Source organism: Rhinoraja longicauda, chromosome 39 (assembly GCF_053455715.1).
Source record: "Rhinoraja longicauda isolate Sanriku21f chromosome 39, sRhiLon1.1, whole genome shotgun sequence".
Classification (NCBI taxonomy): domain Eukaryota; kingdom Metazoa; phylum Chordata; class Chondrichthyes; order Rajiformes; family Arhynchobatidae; genus Rhinoraja; species Rhinoraja longicauda.
In genome coordinates, this window is record NC_135991.1 from 5,339,067 (window position 1) to 5,355,829 (window position 16,763).

The window sequence follows — 16,763 nt, forward strand, 5'->3', positions numbered from 1 at the left end:
TACCCAGGCTGAGATGTCCCGCAGATCAATTGACAAGGCAAGGGCGCTGGAGATATACGAGTAAGGATTGGGCCCGTCCTGTCTACACGGGTGGCAGCACATGTTCACCTCGAGGTGTGGGTGGATGGGGATTAATCTGCAGCACAGCCCTTTGAACAGGATGGCAGGGAATCGGGGAAACTGGTCAAAAACATCACCATCCCCAGGATGGAAACATTTCTTCTTGAAATTGTCAGAGTTTAATATTTAATCCTTTTCTGAGTCCGCGCAGAGACTTCAGTTGGTTCTGTCCATCTGAACTGATCGGATTCCCCTGGAATCTGAAACAGATTGAAGAATAAAGAGAGAATAAGGAGATTGAACATTGTCAATAACGGAATGAAGTTAATATTTCAACCACATTTACAGACAAATATCACCAGAATAGCATGCAAATCCACGGAGACTATATCACATTAAACTGTAACATAGAACATAGAAACATAGAAAATAGGTGCAGGAGTAGGCCATTCGGCCCTTCGAGCCTGCACTGCCATTCAATATGATCATGGCTGATCATCCAGCTCAGTAACCTGTACCTGCCTTCTCTCCATACCCCCTGATCCCTTTATCCATAAGGGCCACATCTAAGTCCCTCTTAAATATAGCCAATGAACTGGCCTCAACTACCTTCTGCGGCAGAGAATTCCACAGACTCACCACTCTCTGTGTGAAGAAATGTTTTCTCATCTCGGTCCTAAAAGACTTCCCCCTTATCCTTAAGCTGTGACCCCTGGTTCTGGACTTCCCCAACATCGGGAACAATCTTCCCGCATCTAGCCTCTCCAACCCCTTAAGAATTTTATATGTTTCAATAAGATCCCCCCTCAGTCTTCTAAATTCCAGCGAGTACAAGCCGAGTCTATCCAGTCTTTCTTCATATGAAAGTCCTGCCATCCCAGGGATCAATCTGGTGAACCTTCTCTGTACTCCCTCTATGGCTAGAATGTCTTTCATTAGTGCAAGTAACACACTTACGTGATCTGCTTCAAATTCTTGCGTTTCTCTATGAGGTGGCGGAGAGCGGGAACAGATAGGTCTGTGAAAGAGTTTGCTCCCAGGTTCACACCTTTCAGTGAATGCATTTTCCTGAGACACAAAGAGAGATCCTCCGTGCAAGAATCCGTCAGGCCATTATTATACAGCCTGGGGATCAGATAGAGAAACAACAGGAGTCAGAGTCAGAGAGACTGTGGAAACGAGCCCTTTGGCCCAACATGTCCGCACCGGCCAACATGTCCCAGCTACACTAGTCCCACCTGCCTGCATTTGGTCCATATCCCTCCAACCTGCTCTATCCATGTGCCTGTCTAACTGTTTCTTAAACATTGGGATAGTCCCAGCCTCAACTACCTCCTCTGGCAGCTTGTCCCATACACCCATTTGTGTGACCTGCCAGCACTGGTTAGAGTCATAGAGTCATAGAGTCCTACAGCACAGAAAGAGGCCCTTCGGCCCATCATGTCCGTGCCGCCCGTTACCAAACACAGTCTAATTTTAATCCCATTTTCCCGCATTTGGACCGTAGCCCTGAATGTTGTAGCATTTCAAGTGCCCATCCATATGCCTCTTAAACGTTGTGAGTGTTCCCGCCTCCACCACCACCCCAGGCAGTGAGTTCCAGACTCCAACCACCCTCTGGGTGAAAAAGTTCTTTCTCACATCCCCCCGAAACCTCCCTCCACTTACCCTGTATCTATGTCCCCTCGTTGTTGAACCTTCCACCAGTGGAAGAAGTTCCCCGCCATCTACCTTATCTATGCCCCTCATGATCTTGTACACCTCAATCATGTCCCCTCTCAGCCTTCTCTGCTCCAGGGAAAACAACCCCAGTCTGCGCAGTCTCTCCTCATAACCGAGGCCCTTCATCCCTGGCAGCATCCTGGTGAATCTCCTCTGCACCCTCTCCAAAGCTATCACATCCTTTCTATAATGTGCTGACCAGAACTGTACACAATACTCCAGCTGTGGCCTCACCAGTGTTCTGTACAGTTCCATCATTACCCCCCTACTTTTATATTCGATGCCCCGGCTAATGAAGGCCAGTAACCCATATGCTTTTTTGACCACCCTGTCCACCTGTCCTGCTGCCTTCAAGGACTTGTGTACCTGTACTACAAGGTCCCTCTGTACCCCTGTCTTCCCTAGGGTCCTTCCATTCATGGTGCACTCCCTCTCCAAGTTATTTCTGCCAAAGTGCATCACCTCGCACTTTTCAGGATTAAATTCCATCTGCCACTGCTCCGCCCATCTGACCATCTCATCTATATCTTCCTGCAGCTTGCAGATCCCTTCCTCGCTATTCACCACCCCCCCAAACTTGCTGATCATGCCCTGTACGTTGACATCCAGATCATCACAACCCTCCTGCTCCATTTCTAAGTCCGCATCGCCCTCCTCCCTCGTAAAAACAGATGCAAACATTTCATTGCACTAATGTTGACAGTAATGACAGAAGGTCATGAAATCATGGACTTACAGCATCATGGAAATGGACCACTCAGCCAAACACGCCCACGCCAGCCAATGGCCACCTTTACGTTTCAACCCAATCTGCCAGTACTGAGCGTAAGCCTTCTATGTCATGATTCCTCAGGACTGTTGTGAAATGCTGCCAAAGACTTAGCTTCCACTAATCTTTCTGTCTGCTCATTGCAGTTGACATCTAGAGCAGCGGATGCAATAGATGAGGTTGGAGGAGGTGCAGGTGAACCTCTATCTCACCTGAAAAGACTGTTTGGGTCCTTGCATGGAGTTGAGGGGGGAGGTAAAGGGGCAGGTGTTGCATCTCGTGCGGTTGCAGGGGAAAGTGCCCGGGGATGGGGTGGTTTGGGTAGGAAGGGACGAGTGGACCAGGGAGTTACGGAGGGAACGGTCTCTGCGGAACGCAGAGAGGAGAGGGGATGGGAAGATATGACCGGTGGTGGGGTCCCCTTGTAGGTGACGGAAATGTTGGAGGATGATTTGGTGGATCCATTGGCTGGTGGGGTGGAAGGTGAGAACGAGGGGGATTCTGTCCTTGTTGCGAGTGGGGGGAGGGGGAGCATGAGCGGAGCTGCGAGGATGTAGAAGAGACCCTAGTGAGAGCCTCATCTATAATGGAGGAGGGGAAGCCCCGTTTCCTGAAGAATGAGGACATCTCTGACGCCTTAGTGTGAAACACCTCATCCCGGGCGCAGATGCGGCGTAGACGAAGGAATTGGGAGTAGGGGATAGACTTTTTGCAGGGGACTGGGTGGGAAGATGTGTAGTCCAGATAGCTGTGCGAGTCAGTGGGTTTATAATAAATTGTCTAGTCTGTCTCCTGTGATGGAGATGGTGAGGTCCAGAAACGGTAGGGAGATGTCGGAGATAGTCCAGGTATATTTAAGGGCAGGATGGGAATTGGAAGTGAAGTGTATGAAGTCAACTGTTCTGTTCTGCTATTTCCTTGTTGTTCCATTGTAAATTCACCTGTTTCTGATTGTAAAGGACCGACATTTGTCTTCACTAATCTCTTCCTTTTTACATATCTAAAGAAACATTTAGACTCAGTTTTTACATTCCCCGCAAGCTTTCTTTCATGCTCTCTTTTTCCCCTCTCAATTCATCCTTTGTCCTGCTCTGTTGCGTTCTAAATGTCTCCCAGTCCTCCAGTTTGTTGTTTACTCTGACCAATTTAGATGCCTCTACCTTGGATTTAACACCATCTTTAATTCCCCTCGTTAGCCACGGTTGAGTCACTTTCCCCGTTCTATTTTTTCGCCAGACAATGATAAACAATTTTTGTCCTTAAATCTTTGCCATTGCACCTCCACCGTCAACCTTTTAAGTATAATCTGCCAGTCTATCCAAGCCAATTCCCATCTCATACCTTCAAAGTCTCCATTCTTTACGTTCAGGACCCTAGTCTAATGTTGTTCCTCTGTTGAAGAAGGGCTACAAGGAAAAGCTGATCAACTATAGACCCAGTGAGCCCAACATCTGTGGTATGTAAGTAAGTAAATGGTGGGATCGGGTAAAAATGCATTTCTTTAGTTCAGTTTAGTTCAGTGTACCAAGATAGTGGTTTTGTTAGAAAGAAAGAAAGAATCAGAAAAAAATAGGTGCAGGAGGAGGCCATTCGGCCCTTCGAGCCAGCACCGCCATTTATTCTGATCATGGCTGATCGTCCACAATCAATAACCCGTGCCTGCCTTCTCACCATATCCCTTGATTCCACTAGCCCCTGGAGCTCTATCTAACTCTCTCTTAAATCCATCCAGTGAATTGGTCTCCACTGACCTCTGTGGCAGAGAATTCCACAAATTCACAACTCACGGTGAAAAAGTTCCTTCTCACCTCAGTTTTAAATGGCCTCCCCTTTATTCTAAGACTGTGGCCCCTGGTTCTGGACTCACCCAACATCGCGAACATTTTTCCTGCATCTAGCTTGTCCAGTCCTTTTATAATTTTATATGTTTCTATAAGATCCCCTCTCATCCTTCTCAACTCCAGTGAATACAAGCCGAGTCTTTTCAATCTTTCCTCATATGACAGTCCCGCCATCCCAGGGATCAATCTCGTGAACCTACGCTGCACTGCCTCAATTACAAGGACGTCCTTCCTCAAATTAGGAGACAATACTCCAGATGTGGTCTTACCAGGGCCCTGTACAACTTCAGAAGAACCTCTTTACTCCTGTACTGAAATCCTCTTGTTATGAAGGCCAACATTCCATTAGCTTTCATCACTGCCTGCTGTACCTGCATGCCAACTTTCAGTGACTGGTGTACAAGGACACCCAGGTCTCGCTGCACTTCCCCCTTACCTAACCTAACACCATTGAGATAATAATCTGCCTCCTTGTTTTTGCCGCCAAAGTGGATAACCTCACATTTATCTATATTATACTGCATCTGCCACGCATCTGCCCACTCACTCAACCTGTCCAGGTCACTCTGCAACCTCCTAACATCCTCTTCACAGTTCACACTTCCACCCAGCTTTGTGTCATCCGCAAACTTGCTAGTGTTGCTTCTAATTCCCTTTTCCAAATCATTAATATATATGGTAAACAGTTGCGGCCCCAACACCGAGCCTTGCGGCACTCCACTCGCCACTGCCTGCCATTCTGAAAAGGACCCATAAAAACATAGAAAATAGGTGCAGGAGTAGGCCATTCGGCCCTTCGAGCCTGCACCGCCATTCAATATGATCATGCCTGATCATCCAACTCAGCATCCCGTACCTGCCTTCTCCCCAGACCTACTGATCCCTTTAGCCACAAGGGCCACATCTAACTCCCTCTTAAATATAGCCAATGAACTGGCCTCAACTACCTTCTGTGGCAGAGAATTCCACAGATTCACCACTCTCTGTGTGAAAAAAAACGTTCTCATCTCGGTCCTAAAAGACTTCCCCCTTATCCTTAAACTGTGACCCCTTGTTCTGGACTTCCCCAACATCGGGAACAATCTTCCTGCATCTAGCCTGTCCAACCCCTTAAGAATTTTGTAAGTTTCGATAAGATCCCCCCTCAATCTTCTAAATTCCAGCGAGTACAAACCGAGTCTATCCAGTCTTTCTTCATATGAAAGTCCTGCCATCCCAGGAATCAATCTGGTGAACCTTCTCTGTACTCCCTCTATGGCAAGAATGTCTTTCCTCAGATTAGGAGACCAAAACTGTACGCAATACTCCAGGCGTGGTCTCACCAATGCCCTGTACAACTGCAGCAGAACCTCCCTGCTCCTATACTCAAATCCCCTCGCTATGAATGCCAACATATCATTGGCTTTCTTCACTGCCTGCTGAACATGCATGCCTACTTTCAATGACTGGTGTACCACGACACCCAGGTCTCGTTGCATCTCCCCTTCTCCTAATCGGCCACCATTCAGGTAATAGTCTGCTTTCGTGTTCTTGCCACCAAAGTGGATAACCTCACATTTATCCACATTATACTGCATCTGCCATGCATTTGCCCACTCACCTAACCTATCCAAGTCAAGTTGCAGTCTCCTAGCATCGTCCTCACACCTAACACTGCCCCCCAGCTTCGTGTCATCCGCAAACTTGGAGATATTGCATTCAATTCCCTTGTCCAAATCATTAATATATATTGTAAATAGCTGGGGTCCTAGCACTGAGCTTTGCGGTACCCCACTAGTCACTGCCTGCCATTCTGAAAAGGACCCGTTTATTCCTACTCTTTGCTTCCTGTCTGCCAGCCAGTTCTCAATCCACATCAATACTGAACCCACAATACCGTGTGCTTTAAGTTTGCATACTAATCTCTTGTGTGGGACCTTGTCGAAAGCCTTCTGGAAGTCCAGATATAACACATCCACTGGTTCTCCCTTATCCACTCTACTAGTTACATCCTCGAAAAATTCTATAAGATTCGTCAGACATGATTTACCTTTGATAAATCCATGCTGACTTTGTCCAATGATTTCACCACTTTCCAAATGTGCTGCTATCCCATCTTTAATAACTGACTCTGATGGTAAGGAATGATATTCATTCCCTTGCAAGGGGTGACATAGAATCAGGAGATGTTGAATCAGTATGGATAGAAATGAGAAATTGTGAGGGTAAAAAGACCCTAATGGGAGTTATCTATAGGCCCCCAAACAGTAGCCTCGACATAGGGTGCAAGTTGAATCAGGAGATAAAATTGGCGAGTCAAAAATGTAATGCTATGGTGGTTATGGGAGATTTCAACATGCAGGTAGACTGGGAAAATCAGGTTGGAAATGGACCCCAGGAAAGAGAGTTTGTAGAGTGCCTTCGAGATGGATTCTTAGAACAGCTTGTACTGGAGCCTACCAGGGAGAAGGCAATTCTGGATTTAGTGTTGTGTAATGATCCTGATCTGATAAGGGGACTAGAGGTAAAAGAGCCATTAGGAGGCAGTGATCACAACATGATAAGTTTTACTCTGCAAATGGAAAGGCAGAAGGGAAAATCGGAAGTGTCGGTATTACAGTATAGCAAAGGGGATTACAGAGGCATGAGGCGGGAGCTGGCCAAAATTGACTGGAAGGAGGCCCTAGCAGGGAAGACGGTAGAACAGCAATGGCAGGTATTCCTGGGAATAACGCAGAGGTTGCAGGATCAATTTATTCCAAAGAGGCGGAAAGACTCTAAGGGGAGTAAGAGACACCTGTGGCTGACAAGGGAAGTCAGGGACAGCATAAAAATTAAGGAGAGGAAGTATAACATAGCAAAGAAGAGTGGGAAGACAGAGGATTGGGACTCTTTTAAAGAGCAACAAAAGTTAACTAAAAAGGCAATACGGGGAGAAAAGATGAGGTACGAGGGTAAACTAGCCAATAATATAAAGGAGGATAGCAAAAGTTTTTTTAGGTACGTGAAGAGAAAAAAATAGTCAAGGCAAATGTGGGTCCCTTGAAGACAGAAACAGGGGAATTTATTATGGGGAACAAAGAAATGGCAGACGAGTTAAACCGTTACTTTGGATCTGTCTTCACTGAGGATGTAACTAGGAAAATTGACAGGGGAGAGTCAGTGGATGTGGTGTACCTCGACTTTCAGAAAGCCTTTGACAAGGTTCCACATAGGAGATTAGTGGGCAAAATTAGGGCACATGGTATTGGGGGTAGGGTACTGACATGGATAGAAAATTGGTTGACAGACAGAAAGCAAAGAGTGGGGATAAATGGGTCCCTTTCGGAATGGGAGGCAGTGACCAGTGGGGTACCGCAAGGTTCGGTGCTGGGACCCCAGCTATTTACGATATACATTAATGACTTAGACGAAGGGATTAAAAGTACCATTAGCAAATTTGCAGATGATACTAAGCTGGGGGGTAGTGTGAATTGTGAGGAAGATGCAATAAGGCTGCAGGGTGACTTGGACAGGTTGTGTGAGTGGGCGGATACATGGCAGATGCAGTTTAATGTAGATAAGTGTGAGGTTATTCACTTTGGAAGTAAGAATAGAAAGGCAGATTATTATCTGAATGGTGTCAAGTTAGGAGGAGGGGGAGTTCAACGAGATCTGGGTGTCCTAGTGCATCAGTCAATGAAAGGAAGCATGCAGGTACAGCAGGCAGTGAAGAAAGCCAATGGAATGTTGGCCTTCGTAACAAGAGGAGTTGAGTATAGGAGCAAAGAGGTCCTTCTACAGTTGTACCGGGCCCTGGTGAGACCGCACCTGGAGTACTGTGTGCAGTTTTGGTCTCCAAATTTGAGGAAGGATATTCTTGCTATGGAGGGCGTGCAGCGTAGGTTCACTAGGTTAATTCCCGGAATGGCGGGACTGTCGTATGTTGAAAGGCTGGAGCGATTGGGCTTGTATACACTGGAATTTAGAAGGATGAGGGGGGATCTTATTGAAACATATAAGATAATTAGGGGATTGGACACATTAGAGGCAGATAACATGTTCCCAATGTTGGGGGAGTCCAGAACAAGGGGCCACAGTTTAAGAATAAGGGGCAGGCCATTTAGAACGGAGATGAGGAAGAACTTTTTCAGTCAGAGGGTGGTGAAGGTGTGGAATTCTCTGCCTCAGAAGGCAGTGGAGGCCAGTTCGTTGGATATTTTCAAGAGAGAGCTGGATAGAGCTCTTAAGGATAGCGGAGTGAGGGGGTATGGGGAGAAGGCAGGAACGGGGTACTGATTGAGAGTGATCAGCCATGATCGCATTGAATGGCGGTGCTGGCTCGAAGGGCTGAATGGCCTACTCCTGCACCTATTGTCTATTGTCTATTGTCTATTGTCTATTTTCCCCACTACCGATGTTAGACTAACTGGTCTGTAATTCCCCGTTTTCTCTCTCCCTCCCTTTTTGAAAAGTGGGGTTACATTAGTTACCCGTTTACTCCTGCTCTTTGCTTCCTGTCTGCCAACCAATTTTCTATCCATGTCAACACCCTACCCCAATACAATCTGCTCTAATTAGTGCGTGTTATCCGATTGAAGAAAAGAACTATACATGATTACAATCAGGCCGTCTGCAGTGTACAGACACAGCGCAAAGGGTGTAAAGTTTAGTGCAAGGTAAAGTCTAGTAATGTCCGATGAAAGAAAGTTCGATGGTTTTCATTGAGATCCAGGCAGAGCTAGCACACTGGATACAGAATTGACTTCTTGGAAGGAAGCAGACGGTTTTTGTTTGGGAAAGGAGGCCAGCGAAGCGCGGCATGTCTCAAAGATCGGGACTGGATGCATTGTTGTTTGTGGTTGATATCTACTACTTGGTTGAAAAATGTACAAGGCATGATTATTAAGTTTGCAGCTGACACAAAAGTAGATCGGTGTCACAGACAGTGTAGATGGATATCAAAACGTAAAGCAGCAATTTGATCAGCTGGGCAAGTGGACTGAAGAGTGGTCAATGGGGTTTAATGCAGATAACTGTGAGATGTGTCATTTTGGGAAGTTAAACCAGGGCAGAACCTTCACGGTGAATGGAAGGACTTCAAGGAGTGTTGTGGAGCAAATGGAGCAGGTGTACATGTGCACTGTTCCTTGAAAGTGACATTACAGGTGGTCAAGAAGGTGGTCAAGACATGACAGGGTGGTCAAGAAGGCTTGTGGTACACTGGCCTTCGTCAAGCTGGGTGGTGAGTATGGAAGTTAAAACTTTAAGTTACAGTTCTACAAGACATTGGTGAGGCCTCACATGTTAATTTATGTTCACCCTGTTACAGGAATGATGTCATAAATCTGGGAAGAGAGTAGAGAATATTTACAAGAATGTTGTCAGGATCTGAGGGACTGGGATTGATAGGTTGGGCAGGCCACGACATTATTTGTTGGAATTAGAAGTAACACAGGCAAATTTGCAGATGACACAAAGCTGGGTGGCAGTGCGAACTGCGAAGAGGATGTAAGGAGGTTGCAGGGTGACTTGGACAGGTTGAGTGAGTGGCCAGATGCATGCGGGATGCAGTATAATGTAGATTAATCCGCTATGGCGGCAAAAACAAGGAGGCAGATTATTATCTCAATGGTGTCAGATTAGGTCAATTGGAAGTGCAACGAGACCTGGATGTACACCAGTCACTGAAAAAACGTGTGCAGGCACAGCATGCAGTGAAGAAAGCTAATGGCATGTTGGCCTTCATAACGAGAGAATTTGAGTTTAGGAGTAAAGAGGTCCTTCTGCAGTTGTATAGGGCCCTGGTGAGACCAGATATGGAGTATTGTGTGCAGTTTTGGTCTCCTAACTTGAGGAAGGACATCCTTGCTATTGAGGCAGCGCAGCGTAGTTTCACGAGGTTAATCCCTGGGATGGCGAAACTGGAATACGAGGAAAGATTGGAAAGACTGGGCTTGTATTCACTGGAGTTCAAAAGGATGAGAAGTACAAGTAGAGATGTATAAAATTATAAAAGGACTGGACAAGCTCGATGCAGGAAAAATGTTGGAGCAGTCCAGAACCAGGGGCCACAGTCTAAGAATAAAGGGGATGACATTTAAAACTGAGGTGAGGAGAAATATTTTCACCCAGAGAGTTGTGAATTTGTGGAATTCTCTGCCACAGAAGGCATTGGAGTCCAATTCACTGGATGGATTTAAAAGAGAGTTAGATAGAGCTCTAGGGGCTAGTGGAATCAAGGGATGTGGGGAGAAGGCAGGCACAGGTTATCGATTGTGGATGATCAGCCATGATCATAATGAAGGACGGTGCGTACAGGCTCGAAGGGCCAAAAGGCCTCCTCCTGCACCTATTTACTATGTTTCTAAATCTCTTCTGCATAGATAGGGTGAATGCAGGTTTTTACTTTGGGTAGAGTAATCAAGAACCAGTGGAAATAGCTATAAAGTGAGAGGGGAAATATTGATACAAACTGTGGGGGGGGGGGGGGGGGGCGGGGGTGCAACATTTGCACAAAGTGGTTTGTGTGCATGTGGAACGCATGGCAAGGATGAGATAGTGGAGGCCGATACTATTACAAAAGACACTTGGACAGGTGCATGGATAGGACATTTTTAAAGCATATGGGCCATGGAATTATTCACAAAATGCTTGAGTAACTCAGAAGGTCAGGCAGAATCTCGGGAGAGAAGGAATGGGTGACGTTTCGGGTCGAGACCCTTCTTCAGACTGATGTCAGGGGGGCGGGACAAAGGAAGGATATAGGTGGAGACAGGAAGATAGAGGGAGATCTGGGAAGGAGGAGGGGAAGGGAGGGACAGAGGAACTATCTAAAGTTGGAGAAGTCGATGTTCATACTGCTGGGCTGCAAACCGTCCAGGCGAAATATGAGGTGCATGATTAGCACGATTAGCAACGATTAGCACCTCATATTTCGCCTGGGCAGTTTGCAGCCCAGTGGTATGAACATCGACTTCTCCAACTTTAGATAGTTCCTCTGTCCCTCCCTTCCCCTCCTCCTTCCCAGATCTCCCTCTATCTTCCTGTCTCCACCTATATCCTTCCTTTGTCCCGCCCCCCTGACATCAGTCTGAAGAAGGGTCTCGACCCGAAACGTCACCCATTCCTTCTCTCCCGAGATGCTGCCTGACCTGCTGAGTTACTCCAGCATTTTGTGAATAAATCGATTTGTACCAGCATCTGCAGTTATTTTCTTATATGGGCCATGGAATTGTTGGGACAATTGCCTCAGCCCATGCTGTATGCCTCTATGACTGGTAACTTGGTCGGTGAGGCAACATCTCTGGAGCACATAGGTAACGTTCAGTGTCTCAACAAGGCTTGGCAAGTGAAGTGGATAAAGATCGGGGAGGGGGGGGTGTTAATTGGCAGATCAATGGGCAAAGGCTAGAGATGAAAAGAAGACAAAAAGGTATCAGCTGCGGAGAGAACAGGAATGAAATGTGAATCAATAAGAAGCAAAGCAAGTTGCAGGGAGGGGATGGTGGGGAAGTGTTGCAATCTGTGGAACCCAGCTGGGGCACAAGGAAGAAGAGTGGGACCTTACTTAAAATTGCAGAATATAATGTGTATACTGTTGGGTTGCCACATGAGGTAGTGATACTTACTCCAGTTCCTGCAGTTTGCATTGCTGGTTCCCCAGGGCCTCAAACAAACGTCTCATCCCCAGATCTCCAAGTTGGTTGTCACCCAGTGACAGAACTTTCAGCGAGCAGTTTGTGAAAAGGGCAGAGGCCAGATCCTCACAGCATGACTCTGTGAGACCAACGTCCCATAAACTGAGGACATGAGACAAGAATGTAAGACAAGGATATAGACAGCATGAGTTAGAATCGTACAGCACCCGAACAGTCCCTTTAGCCCACAATGTCTGTGGTGAACATGATGCCAAGATCAACTCATCTCTGCTTGTATATAATTCATATCCCTCCATTTCATGCTCATTCATATGCCTTTCCAAAAGTATCTTCAATGCCAATATCACACCTGGCTCAACCACCACCCTCTGTGTAAAAAACCTGTCCGAGCACATCTCCGTTAAACTTTGTCTGCCTCACCTGAAAGCCATGCCCTCTGCGATTTGATTTTCCATCTTGGGATAAAGTTTCTGGCTGTCTATCCTATCTATGCATCTCGTAATGTCGCATGTCGAATGTCTCGTAAGGCGCAGTCAGGTTCCCCCGACACTGGTGAACATCCAGGGAATGGACATCGAGAGGGTGGATTCTTATGTACCTGGGTGTCTACCTCAACAATAAACTGGACTGGACTGAAAACAGAAAGGCCCAGAGCAGACTTTATCTGCTCAGGAGACTCAGGTCCTTTGGAGTGCAGGGGGCACTCCTATGGACCTTCTACAACACGGTGGTTGCAGCGGCCATCTTCTATGGAGTGGTCTGCTGGAGCAGCAGCATCTCAGCGGCGGAGGGGAAGAGACTCGACAAGCTGGTCAGGAAGGCCAGCTCTGTCCTGAGTTGCCCCCTCGACTCAGTGCAGGTGGTGGGAGAGAGGAGGATGATGGCAAAGCTAACATCGCTGCTGGACAACGAATCCCACCCCATGCAGGACACTGTCTACACTGAGTAGCTCCTTCAGTGACAGACTCCTTCACCCCAAGTGCGTGAAGGAGAGATATAGGAGGTCCTTCCTTCCCGCTGCTGTGAGACTGCACAACCAGCACTGCTCCCAGCGGACGAGTCAACAATAACAGCTAAGAACACATGAGAGTGGTGAGTCTGTGGAATTCTCTGCCACAGAAGGTAGTTGAGGCCAGTTCATTGGCTATATTTAAGAGGGAGTTAGATGTGGCCCTTGTGGCTAAAGGGATCAGGGGGTATGGAGAGAAGGGAGGTACAGGTTACTGAGCTGGATGATCAGCCATGATCATATTGAATGGCGGTGCAGGCTCGAAGAGTCGAATGGCCTACTCCTGCACCTATTTTCTATGTTTCTATGTTTCTATGAAACAAATGACAATTTATGTATCTTTTATCTATAATGAATGATCTATTGCTCTCTTGCTATGCACTTTGCTGCTGTAACTGTAAATTTCCCCGGTGCGGGATGAATAAAGGAATATATTATTATTATATTATGTCAGTCCCCCCATAAATTCATGTGCTCAAGAGAAAACAATCCAGTCTATCCAACGGCTCTGTGTATCTGATAATCTGGGCATAATTGCTTAATCTAGGCATAATCATGATCAACAACTGCAACCTTTCCAAAGCCTCCACATCCATCCAGTAATGTGATGACCGGAACTGCATGCAAAACTCCAAATGTGTCCTATCAAACGTCCTATAAAGCTGCATCATGACATCCTGACTCTTATACTCAATGCCCCACCTATGAAAGCAAGCACACCATGTGGCTTCTTGCCACTGTCTAATTCTGTTTCCACTATCAGGTAGATATGGACTTGGACACGAAGATCCCACGCACATCAATGCTGTTCAAGAACATGCCATTAATTGCATATTTATTCTCACATTTGATCAAAGTGAAACACCGCACACTTGATCAGATTAAACTCCAGAAACATTTGAATATTTAAAAATAAATAGTTATGCCCCCACCCCCACTTCAATTTCTAGTCATTATTATTGATCAGAAAGTTATTCATACGGACGTATATTTAACCACTTCAATATAATTTAATTTCAGTCTCTTTTAAAAAAAATTAAAACAATCTGTCACAGTCTGGTGCTTACCGTAGTTTCTGTATTATGCAGTCTGGATTCATCAAAGCCACAGATACCAACTTCATTCCGGATGCTCCCAGTGTATTAGAACTCAGAGAAACATTTATCAGAGAACGGTTAATGCTGAGAGCGGAGACCAGATCCTTGGCACCGACACTACATAGCCTGGATGGACACAAAATGCTGGAGTAACTCAACGGGTCAGGCAGCATCTCTGGACAAAATGAATAGGTGACGTTTTGGGTGGAAAAGAGGCCAGACCAATACAGGGCTGGCAAGAGATGACATTAGGTAGGGTGGAGTCCTTAATGGCCTATTGTTGGCTGGGGGACATGTGCTGTCAACAGTGACACAAGGATGCGAACGGTGGAACAAATAGGATGACCAGAGTCTGGGGTGGGGGGGGGGGGGGGGGTGATTGCAGGAGTTACTTGAGATTAGACCATTAGCAAATTTGCAGATACAAAGCTGGGTGGTAGTGTGAAATGTGAGGAAGATGCTATGAGGTTGCAGGGTGACTTGGACAGGTTGTGTGAGTGAGCGGATGCATGGCAGATGCAGTTTAATGTGGATAAGTGTGAGGTTATCCACTTTGATGGTAAGAATAGGAAGGCAGAGTATTATCTGAATGGTGTCATGTTAGGAACAGGAGATGTACAACGAGATCTGGGTGTCCTAGTGCATCAGTCACTGAAAGGAAGCATGTAGGTACAGCAGGCAGTGAAGAAAGCCAATGGAATGTTGGCCTTCATAACAAGAGGAGTTGAGTATAGGAGCAAAGAGGTCCTTCTGCAGTTGTACAGGGCCCTAGTGAGACCGCACCTGGAATACTGTGTGCAGTTGTGGTCTCCAAATTTGAGGAAGGATATTCTTGCTATTGAGGGCGCGCAGCGTAGGTTTACTAGGTTCATTCCCGGAATGGCGGGACTTTCATATGTTGAAAGACTGGAGCGACTAGGCTTGTATACACTGGAATTTAGAAGGATGAGAGGAGATCTTATCGAAACGTATAAAATTATTAAGGGGTTGGACACGTTAGAGGCAGGAAACATGTTCCCAATGTTGGGGGAGTCCAGAACAAGGGGCCACAGTTTAAGAATAAGGGGTAGGCCATTTAGAACTGAGATGAGGAAAAACGTTTTCAGTCAGAGAGTTGTGAATCTGTGGAATTCTCTGCCTCAGAAGGCAGTGGAGGCCAATTCTCTGAATGCATTCAAGAGAGAGCTGGATAGAGCTCTTAAGGATAGCAGAGTCAGGGGGTATGGGGAGAAAGCAGGAACGGGGTACTGATTGAGAATGATCAGCCATGATCACATTGAATGGCGGTGCTGGCTCGAAGGGCCGAATGGCCTCCTCCTGCACCTATTGTCTATTGTATATTGTCTATTGGGGGGGGGGGGGGGAGGGGGGGGGTGATTGCAGGAGTTACTTGAGATTAGAGAACCCAATTTCATACTTTCTCCAATTTGCGTGTGACCTCACTGTGACAGTGGAAGAGGCCCAGGACAAAAAGCGATTTTGGGAATCGAATGGGGAGTTAAAATATTTGGCAACTGGGAGATTGCGTAGGCCTAGGCGACTAAGCGTCAGTGTGCAGCGAAAAGATCGCCAAGTCTACACTTCATCTCACCGATATATAGGAGCCCACACCAAGAGCACCAGACACAGTTGATGAGATTGGAGGAGGTGCATGTAAACTTCGACTTCGCCTGAAATGGCTGTCGGCGTCGCTGGATGGAGTCACGGCAGGAGGGAACAGTACCTGGGGAGGATGTGATTTGGGTGGGAAGGGATGAGTAAACCAAGGGAGTTGCGAAGGGAACAGTCTCTGCAGAAAGGGTGGAGATGGGAAGATGTGACAAGTGGCAGCATCGAGGTTGAGTTGATGAAAATGGTGTACGATGACGTGTTGTATGCGATGCCTGATGAGGTGAAAGTTGAGGGGGGACTCTGTCCCTGTTGTGACTGAGGGGAGGGGGAGCAAGAGTGGAACTACGGAATGCAGAGGAGACACATGTGCGGGTCTCATCTATGATAGAAACATAGAAAATCGGTGCAGGAGTAGGCCATTCGGACCTTCGAGCCTGTACACACCGCCATTCAATATGATCATGGCTGATCATCCAGCTCAGTAATCTGTACCTGCCTTCTCTCCATACCCTCTGATCCCTTTAGCCATAAGGGCCACATCTAACTCCCTCTTAAATATACCCAATGAACTGGCCTCAACTACCTTCTGTAGCAGAGAATTCCACAGACTCACCACTCTCTGTGTGAAGAAATGTTTTCTCATCTCGGTCTTAAAAGACTTCCCCCTTATCCTTAAGCTGTGACCCCTGGTTCTGGACTTCCCCAACATCGGGAACAATCTTCCCGCATCTAGCCTCTCCAACCCCTTAAGAATTTTATGTTTCAATAAGATCCCCCCTCAGTCTTCTAAATTCCAGCGAGTACAAGCCTGGTCTATCCAGTCTTTCTTCATATGAAAGTCCTGCCATCCCAGGGATCAATCTGGTGAACCTTCTCTGTACTCCCTCTAAGGCTAGAATGGAAGGGGAATACTCCCGTTCCCTAATTAATGAGAATAACTCGGATGTCCGAGCATGGAACACCTCATGATGGGAGTAGATGTGGTGGAGATGAAAGAATTGGGAGTAGGGTCCAGAGTCTGTGCAAGAGCCAGAG

The 16,763-nt window shown here is 46.7% G+C and overlaps 1 protein-coding gene across 1 annotated transcript in view; it reads right to left on the reverse strand.

Annotated features, from left to right (window-relative positions):
* Positions 1–232: 232 nt before the first annotated feature.
* The window catches only part of LOC144611113 (NACHT, LRR and PYD domains-containing protein 3-like), a 43,575-nt gene continuing 27,044 nt past the window's right edge, over positions 233–16,763 (reverse strand). Inside the window, 4 exon segments of the mRNA XM_078430182.1 lie at positions 233–320; positions 1,018–1,185; positions 11,982–12,152; positions 14,088–14,261. Of these exon segments, the coding sequence (XP_078286308.1) occupies positions 233–320; positions 1,018–1,185; positions 11,982–12,152; positions 14,088–14,261 (601 nt within the window).